We start from the raw sequence: 9,942 nt of genomic DNA, 5'->3' as shown, positions 1-9,942 counted from the left end.
AGAGGAAAGTATCCTAAATATTATATTGCTGGGAAACTTTGAAAAGTAAGGACACTCAGAAAGACGTTTTTATGTATCAATGCAGTAAGTAGGCATAAGGCTAGCATGAACAAGCCAAATGCTATTAGCGGCTGTTAACGTAATCTTCAGAGTGTTCAGTTGAAACTTCAGTCTTCAGTTGTCATTGATGACATCTGCGTGTCAATTACTTATGCAGCTGTTGAGAGCTGGTATAAAGCATGGTTTGTGCTGCCACTGTTGAGTTATAGTCCACATGCTAGCAAAAACAGATATTATCAGTGACAACTTTGGCAACTGAAGACTGAAAGTTGAGCTGAACACAACGTTAACAGCCGCTAATAGCATTCGGCTAGTTCATGCCAACCTTATGCCTACTTACTGCATGGATACATAAAAACATCTTTCTGAGTGTCCCTACTTTTCAAAGTTACCTAGCATTATGATAATTAGGATACTTTCCTCTGTACCTCTTCTGAAATATCTTACGCACAGGTAAGAAATGCCCAGGTGAGCATTTCGAGCTTGTCCTGTGATGCTGCGCTGCATTCACAGTCTAGTACAGAATTGGAGAAATTGTTTATTTAAGTGTGTGATGTGTGATGCATGTGCATGCTTACATATGATCAGGGCTTGACATTAACTTTTTTGCACACACCATCCACTGGTTAATGGCTACTAGCTGCTTCGTGTTTCCACTAGCCACAATTCTGCTGTTGGGAAACTATGTGTTATATATCATATGCACCTCTGGTATAAGAAGAAACACACACTCTATTTCCTTCATCAACAAGATCAGTTTAAGCTCTCCTCTAAATAAAGCGCTTCTCTGTGTACACATGAAACACTACAGAGACATGAGTCATACTTTACTGACAGACACTGAGACACTGGAGATTAAATGTTTCTGCTATTGACAAATATATCTCTTTAATGGTAGTAAGTTTATACTTGAAAACACAAAAGGTTAATGAACTCTTTATTCTGAAATATAATTCTCACTCAGACAGATCTTCAATAGAGAATGTTGGAAATCAGCCCCCCTCCCCAATTCTCCGTCATCATTTATGGTGTACATGTCCTTATATGCTGAATTTTACTTTATTCTGCTGAAATCTCCTAGATTCCTAAGTTAAATGATCAGTTGCAGCCTCTTATATGTTGACACCCCTGCAGAAGCGCACACAGAAATCCCCCGTGGTCAGAAAGGAGCTTTAGGGAAAGAGGAAAAAGTTCAGGAGATATTAACTTTTGCCCTCAACGGAGGCCTGAAGTGTGCTCTAGCGGCATGTTAGCGTGCTTTCACTGTAGGTGTGTCACATACAAAGAAGTGACCTGAATTGAATGCCATCTGCACCCAATAAATCAGAACCTGTGTGCACTGTTCCTACATTCATAGATTAAAAATGTGGGGAAGTGGATCAATCAAATCCTAAAAATACATAATTCTAACTTTTTTGTAACACTTAAAGTGTGTACTCATCATAGATTAATTTAAGGTCTATGCAAATCTTACAACAAAGAGTATAGCCTGAAGTGTCTAAAGATCATATATTTTTATACAGTCATTAGGTCTGTCTTTGACTTGGCACTTACACTGTGGAAATTGGCTAGATTTTTATCCTAGGCATTTTACTGGGGATTACAGGATGGAAAAACATCAAGATATTTAAATAACAAAACAGGTTTTCAAACTGTGACATTAATAAATAAATGTAAACAAGAAAATTATACTACTGATAATTATAATAATTAATCATGAAACTATGTTTATTAATAACTTTTCAGCTGTCTCATATATCTAACTTCTCATTTAAAAAACTTATCATAAAGTCTTGATTTTGAGGTTTTGTTCTTGTGTTTTTTGAGTTAATTTATTTTATCGGATAGAGTTACAGGAAATTGAGCCTAAATATTAAGCCGTTATTTATGAAAGCAACACTGGTTAAGTAAGGACGTTCATGGTTTTCATAGTGACAACAGAAATGGACGTAAACGTAAGGCTTCATACTTGTGATTGGTGGAAATTAATTCTCGAATTATACCCTCCATCCGGAGGGTATAAACACAAGCTGGAATCAACGCTCGTCCCTTTTTCACCAAGATACTTGGAGAGGTACATGTTCATTCTGAGCTAGTGAGCTAGGCTTAAAGTTAGTTAAGCTAGCTAAGCTTAGCCATTTTATACTTTTTGCTTACTTTTTGTGAATAAATATATTATGTTGGGTTTGAAAAAAAGATTTGAGTGCCTTTTGTTGTCAGAAATATTGTAAGGCTTATTTAAAAAGTGAAACAGTTTGTGGTTTAGATATGTTAGGTTTGGTTTTGAAACCTTAAAGGTGCAGTGTGTAAAACTGAATATCAACATCTAGAAGTGGGTTCTAGTTTGCATTTCTCTGCTGGAAACTGTGGCAACCAGTTGAATTTAATGTGTATCTGTGTATCTTTAATGTGAATACAATACAATACAATGCAATAACTTTATTTATCCTTTTTTCCTCTATGTTACCATGGAAACATGTAAAAATCCAAGATGGCAGCATCCATGGAAGGGACCCTCCCTATGTATTAATTAAAGGTGAGTTGTTTTTTCAAAATAGCTATTTTTGAATTTAGATGACTAAACACTTATTTAGATAGACCGTCTTAGAAATGTTTTGCTTTATTTTACCAAGTTTGTTCGGCTAAATGATACTAGGCTAAATATTACACACTGCACCTTTAAAGATTCTAAATCAAATCTGAGGGTATGAGATTTTCTTAGTGCTGTAAAATCTAAAGAAATATGACTAGTGAAGAGAAAAAAAAACAACTTTATGTGTCACTTTATTTAAAATAAAATAAAAATAAAGTTATTTGTCCTCCGATGAGAGTGGGTGGTGGTGGGTTTAGATGACAACACACAGAAATTGTGTAGTTTAACAATTTAAAAATAGAATTAAACTACTTTTAAAAATTAAAAAAACAACATTATTTTATTTTTTCATTAGAATAAATTTATTTGTCCTCCGATGAGGGGTGGTGGTGGCGGGTTTAGATGATAAAAGACAATGAATGTCTATTTAAATAATCATAAAAGGGAATAATATTATTTTTAAGAATTAAAAAACATGTTATTGAAATTTTTACTCAAAATAAAAAGTTATTTGTCCTTTGATGAGGGGGGTTGTGGTGGATTAAGATTGGAAAAGATAATTGATTGTCTAGTTTAACAAATTAAAATATAGAAAATAGAAAAAAGTAGTTTTTAAAATTAAATTTCAATGTTGTTTTTTTTTTTTTTCATTGGAATAAAGTCATTTGTCCTCTGCTGGGGGTTTAACAATTTAGAAATAGAATAAAAATAGTTTCAAAAGTTAAAGCAGTAAAATATTGTATTTTTTCACTAGAATGAAGTTATTTGTCCTCTGATGAGGGGTGGTGGGTCTAGATGAATAAAACACTCTAATTTTGTAGTGTAACAATTGAAAAATAGAATGAAAGCAACCTTAAAAAATTGAAACAAGTATATTCACATTTTTTTCACTTAGATGAAGTTATTTTTTGTCCCATTAGGTGGGGTGAACACAGATTTAGATTATAAAAAAAACACTGTCTAGTTTAACCAGTTAAAAATTGAATTAGAGTCGTTTTGTTTAAAAAGTAGAATATTGTATTTTTCACTAAAATAAAGTTGTTAGTCCTCCGATGATGTGGGGTGGAGGCAGGTTAAGATTGTTTAAGATAATTACTGTCTATATTAACTATTTAAAATTAGAATTAAAAGTAGTTTTCAAAATGAGAGAAAGAAAATTTATGTTTTTTCTCTGGAATAAAGTCATTTGTCCTCCGATGAGGGGTGGTGGTGGCTGGTTTAGATGACAACACACACTAATGGTCTAGTTTAAGCAATTTAGAAAATAGAATCACAGTAGTTTTAATAAAGAAATTAAAGGAAAATTTTATATTTTTTCACTAGAATATAGTTATTTGTCCTCCGATGAGGAGGGGTGCTGGCTGGTTTAGATGACAACACACACTTATTGTGTAGTTTAACAATGTAAAAAAACAGAATAAAAGTAGTTTTGATCATTTATAAAAAGGAAAATTTTGTATTTTTTCACTAGAATATAGTTATTTGTCCTCCAATGAGGATGAGTGGTGGTATAGGCTTAGAAAAGATAATGATTGTCTAGTTTAACTCTTAGAAAATAGAGTTTTAAAAATTAAAAAGAGTAAAATATTATACTTTTTTCACTAAATTAAAGCTATTTGTTCTCTGATGAGGGGTACTGGTAGAGGTTTTAGGTGACAACAGACATTAATTGTCTAGTTTAACAATGTAAAAATAAATTAAAAGTGGTTTTAAAAATGAAAAAATGTGTAGTATTGATGTTTTTTAACTATAATAAAGGTTTTCGTTCTCTGATGAGGGGTGGTAGTTGCTGGTTTAGATGACAACAGACATTAATTTTCTAGTTTGATAATAAAAAATGACTTAAGGTAGTTATAAAAACGGATTGATGTCATTTCACTGTCCATTTTAGAAAACAGCAGGTATTCCATTTTTATGTTATAGTGCTCATATTGACTCAAAAACTACTTCCACTGGATTGTTTTTGTTTATTACTGTCTTCTTTTGTTGGAGTTTTGATTTTTTTGTCATTTAAGTTTTATCTACAAAGAATCAAGAGGACAGACATGGATCACATCAGGGTGAGATAAAATAAATACCTGAAAGCCAAAGGGGAGAATAACTTTCTTATTAATTTACATGCAAATGGGCCCACAAACACACACACAACTAAATGATGTAGACTGCTTACAAAGTTCACAGCACACATGCCCACATTAGTAGCTGGACTTACATATATAATCATATCTCTACCAAAAAAGACAGCAGAAAGGCTGAAACCAGAGCCTGCACAGCTCACATGGCAGCATACATGAACTTCAGGTGTCACTAAATGATGAGCTGACAGCTTGTTTTTATCTCATAATAAAGCTATAAATGCACGTAAAAAATTATAGGCAGCGCAAACGAGGTGCTCATGTTAGGCACGGCAGCCAAATCTATAATTAAAACATCTTATGTTATAGCAATATGTGACACTTTGACATGGATGTCTGTTTCTCTCAGATCTGTCCCGTTAGTTCTGCTGTAATTCGGGTACCCAGTGATAGCAGCCTGCTCACAGATGTTGCTAACTCTTCATCTCTGCTCTCAGCTGCATGTACAGGTGACCGGTAACTCAGTGTCAGCAGGTGCATCAGCTGTTGTTTCAGTGTCGCGACTTCTGTTGATGACTTCTGGGTCAAAGCTGGATTTATCTTTTGCCTTCAAAAATGTTTGTTTGTCCAGTGTGTGCCAAAATCCCCAGCAGTCTAGGCCGGCCACACACTACAGGACTTTAAGCTCGATTTGAGGCAAGATTTGCCTCCCCTTGACGATTGTGGAGAGGTATCCCGAGTGGAGCCTTATTGCAATGACTATTTGTCTGACCTCGTGTGTGGTGTCAACACAACTGTTTTATTGCTACAAATCGCGCCATATCCTCCCAGAATTGTAAATATCAAAAAAGTTAAATATACCGTATACCAATGAGAGGGAGCAGACGGGGTAGCGTCATCAGCCGGATCAGACGTATTTTCACCGCTCACAACCATAAACACAACTGTAAACTTGTGGAGTATTTCCTCATGATATTGCCTAGAAGAAGCATATATGTCAGGAAAAAGATCTGTCAAAGCACAGAACAAGCTTACTTTGATGTGTGCAGAGAACTCATTGACATCTACAAACTGAGATGGATCAGATGTAAATGATTTAAAGCAGCTCCTGTGCTGTCGAGTTATTGTTGTAGTCCGTGTAAGATTAAATGGACAATCCATCAAAGCAGCACTAAGATGTAATGAAACGAGCGCAGAGAAATGACCTCTGTCTGCAGCTAAGTGTAGATCTTTAGTCACTTTAACCAATGTGCTGAGCTGGGCTCTCAATCCTGACTTTAAGTAGTCAAATGCAGTGTTCATTTGAAGACAGTCACATAACTGGTAAGCACTACTTTATCAGGATACCCCATATATGTATAAAAATTCATCTTCCATCTCTCTTGGGCTCTGCTGGGAGCAGAGTGCACATATGGGATCTTTGTTTCCAGGTGTTCCAGCAGGTGATGGGACAACATACCCACATGTAGAAGCCTGTGTGAAAGCAACTCAGTTCCCATGGAAAAAGCTGGGTGTCTTGGATCTAGCAACTCCACCAGGTTACCTATGCAGCAGAGGGAAAGGTTCACCTGGTATTTCAACTCTGAGACTGCCGAGCGGTCCTGGACACATTTAGTTGCTACCAACCCTACACTATTTCACAAACAAAAGGCCCTTTTCAGGGCCACTGAACTCTATAAAGAGCAAAGTTTCCAGAAGCGAAAATCCAGGACTCTAAATGACAGACAGCCAGACAGACAGATAGACAGACAGACACACTTTATCAATCCTGAGGGAATCTGAAAGTATTTAGGAGCTTACAGACACATCACACAAGAAATCTCAACATTTACACACACACAGTGACTAGTGATTGTGAAGTGGTCATCAGTGTAACTCTGTGACTGTTAAGGGGTCAACAGAGTGACCCTGTGACTATTGAATGGTCATCAGAGTAACTCTGTGAATGTTGAGTGGTCACTGGAGTAACTCTGACTGTAGAGTGGTCATCACAGTAAACCTGTGACTGTTGAATGGTCATCAGTGTAACTCTGTGACTGTTGAGTGGTGATCAGAGTAACTCTGTGACTGTTGAGTGGTGATCAGAGTAACTCTGTGACTGTTGAGTGGTGATCAGAGTAACTCTGTGACTGTTGAGTGGTAATCAGAGTAACTCTGTGACTGTTGAGTGGTGATCAGAGTAACTCTGTGACTGTTGAGTGGTGATCAGAGTGACTGTGACTGTTGAGTATGGTACAGGGCCAGAAGTTTGAACCTGAAAAAAAAAAAAAACACACAATCTGAAAGTAAAAAAAAAAAACAAAACTGAGCCAAAGAAAAGATCTGAATTTGAAACAAAAAGATTTTGATCTGAAAACATTAAAGCTGGGACTGAAAAAAATAACACCACATTATTGTTTTAGTTTCAGTTCAGTCTTTAACAAAACTTTTGGCATGGATTTAGCTTCATATTCACCTGTCTACTAACAAAAAAGAAGATTTTTTTTTCAATCCATGGTTTATGTAACCATTTATATTTTTCTATTTGTATTTTTGTTTGTTTTCTTTAAAAGACAGAGCTAGCAGTGGAGACAGGAAGGGCTTAAGCCCAATCTTAGTAGGGTCCAGAGGCTTACTTCCCCATGTTTTGCACAAAAGACACTTAAAACATACCATTTTCAAACCATTTAAAGTTCAAATTCATATTGAATATTCCTGCAAATCTATACGTCATTTGGGCATAAATGTTGGTGTTTTATCTTTGAAAATGCATCCTTTACAGCCAACATCATTTTTTGTAATATTACTGATCTAAAATTGCCCTCATCATTTCAAAACAGTAGCCTAATATTTTCTCCTCTGCTGCCTTAAAACAGCGGAAACTGTTTGATGTGGATTTCTGAAAGTTACATAAGATGGGTACAGTCAGCATTTAAAGCGTCATTCAAAAGGCATTTAAAGCAAAATAATGGGTTCACACATCTTTATATATGAAAATGCTGAAAATGTTAGTATTCAATGTAATGTAGGCAGATTTGTCTTATAATGCTGTGTGTGTGTGTATAAGCTTTTCAGTGGCATACAAATGTCTGATTCTATAATGTCACCAGCAAAGGGTATTCATTATACCTGCACTATGTACAGGTAGGTACAGGTACAGCTAGGTACAGACATAACAACATGCCTGGGATAGGAAAACATGTAGACAAATATACACATAAATAGTTAACAAAAAATAAAAACAAACACAACATGGTCAGAAATGAGTTTATATATTGCAATTTTGCGTGCATTGCATACGCAAAGAAGCAATTTGGTATTTGGACAACAAGGTTAAAAATGTCTGTTCTATGATTAATTATTCTATTTTATTGGGGATTATTTTGAACTCACAAGCTTTACAGCATCCTTCCCTATTTTTTCAGTCGCGTTATATCTCTCTGACTTAAGCAGAGAACTTTAAAAGGAACATATGCAAAATTTAGAAAATTACAAAAATGTATGTGGTGAACACTCTGGTGTCCAGTGCAATGTGCATTAATGGTGTATCCCTCTATATGCTATTCAAGATACTATGTGGTAATTTTTAACTGCTCGTGTAGAGATAGTATGATGCTTTTATTTTAATTTCATGTCTTAAGAGATTGCTTTCATCGGCTGCAACTAGTCTGACCCGTGACGTAATTGCAGTTCAGTAAGACGTGAGTAATCGATCCCAGATCTCAGTCGAGGCAGAGCAATGTTTTCATTCCTGCTGACGACCTGCGCTAGTCCCTCTGCCATGGCGCCCGTAATGTCGCTGATTAAGGAGTGGACGTCATAGCATCGTGTTTTAAATCGCCTTGGTGAAAATTACCTCTTGCGTTTTGTAAACCCAGGTTTCCGTTTATTAAAACTTATCTCTGAACCCGCCATGACCGTGGAGCAGAATGTCCTCCAGCAGCATTCTCAGAAGGTAGGCTTACAGGAGCTAACTGTGGCTAGCTAACTTTAGCCTCAAATGCTACATAGTTTTGGGGTGCGAAGCAATTGAAGAGTCGATTGGAATGTACCTTGTTTAGTTTGGTCGGTCGTGATTTGACATTTTTCAGGGCGCGTATGTAAACCGCTGGTCCCAAACAGTTTTAAAATGTAAAAAGATCCATTTAAGGCTGGGCCTGATGTGCAAGCGTAGAGCGTTATCCAATATTTTGCTAGCCGTTAGCCGAAGCTAGCTAACGGCACTACGTAAAGTTCAGTTAAACCTCGGCACTGTCTAAGTTGTGTAACATTAGCCATAGCTGCTGTTTCATTCGTGTTGATATTGACATCAGCTCTTTTGGCAACGGTAGCATCCTGGGCTAACTGCGTCGTCAAAATAAAGGAACAAGGCCAAGTGACAGAAACAGATTTAACGTTTGTGTTGGCAACTTCATACTTCAGTCAGTACATTTCTGTATTAACTGAGCGCTGTGCTGATGCCATTAACTTTAGTTTTAGTATGTAAACATGTTTGATTGGTGTCAAGGATGTCACCATACCCCTTTATTTTCCTTGGTTATGATATTAGAAGGTATAGGTATATTAAACATACCGATATTATTACATGTATTCATACAACAGCAACAAAAATAGTCCCCTCAGGCACCCAATACGAGGAACTTCATGTCTGAATTTACTTAAAGTTGCAGTACTAAAACGTTGCCAGTGGAGCTGTGCAATATATGCAGCGAGCAGGGGTTGTTTGCAGTTTTGAATAGATTTATTCCTGTCCTATTTCTCTTATAAAATAGTGCAGTTTAGGTCTTTTCAGGCTACATGTTAAGGCAAGGAAAATAGGCCAAAATTTTCTCTTAACTAGTGCTGCAAAATTTGGTAATATTTTGCAATTCCAATTATACTTGACAATATTGTGATTTTCAATCACATTCTGATGTAATGCATAAACTGTATCATGAGTCTACTTGTTTTGTGATCATTTTAAATCAAGAGACTAATGCAAGTTTTGAAATTTATACATTTGAAATATAAACATACAAATATTAAGTAACATTTCAGTAATTCCAAATAACTCAATATTTTCCTGAAAATAAGTTTTTCCTTTTTTGAAACAAATGTTCTTTTGAAAAAATGCAAATGCAATGGCACTATTGTAAAGGCGTCTTTCTTGGCATTTTCAGGAACTTTTCAGGTATTATTTAATACATAAATAATTGCAGCCTTTTATGCAATAATGCAGTTGCACTGCTTGACATT

At 35.8% G+C, this 9,942-nt stretch overlaps 1 protein-coding gene across 2 annotated transcripts in view; it reads left to right on the top strand.

Moving 5' to 3' along the window:
* Positions 1–8,423: 8,423 nt before the first annotated feature.
* usp25 (ubiquitin specific peptidase 25) overlaps positions 8,424–9,942 on the top strand; it is a 77,085-nt gene continuing 75,566 nt past the window's right edge. For both annotated transcript variants that reach the window (XM_041800972.1, XM_041800971.1), the window contains exon 1: positions 8,424–8,662. In XM_041800972.1, coding sequence (XP_041656906.1) covers positions 8,621–8,662 — 42 coding nt within the window. In that variant the 5' untranslated portion in view covers positions 8,424–8,620. The remainder of the gene's footprint in view (positions 8,663–9,942) is intronic.

Source organism: Cheilinus undulatus, linkage group 12 (assembly GCF_018320785.1).
Source record: "Cheilinus undulatus linkage group 12, ASM1832078v1, whole genome shotgun sequence".
Classification (NCBI taxonomy): Eukaryota; Metazoa; Chordata; class Actinopteri; order Labriformes; family Labridae; genus Cheilinus; species Cheilinus undulatus.
Note: the sequence above shows the minus strand (reverse complement) of the source record. Positions and strands in the feature narration are given on the sequence as shown.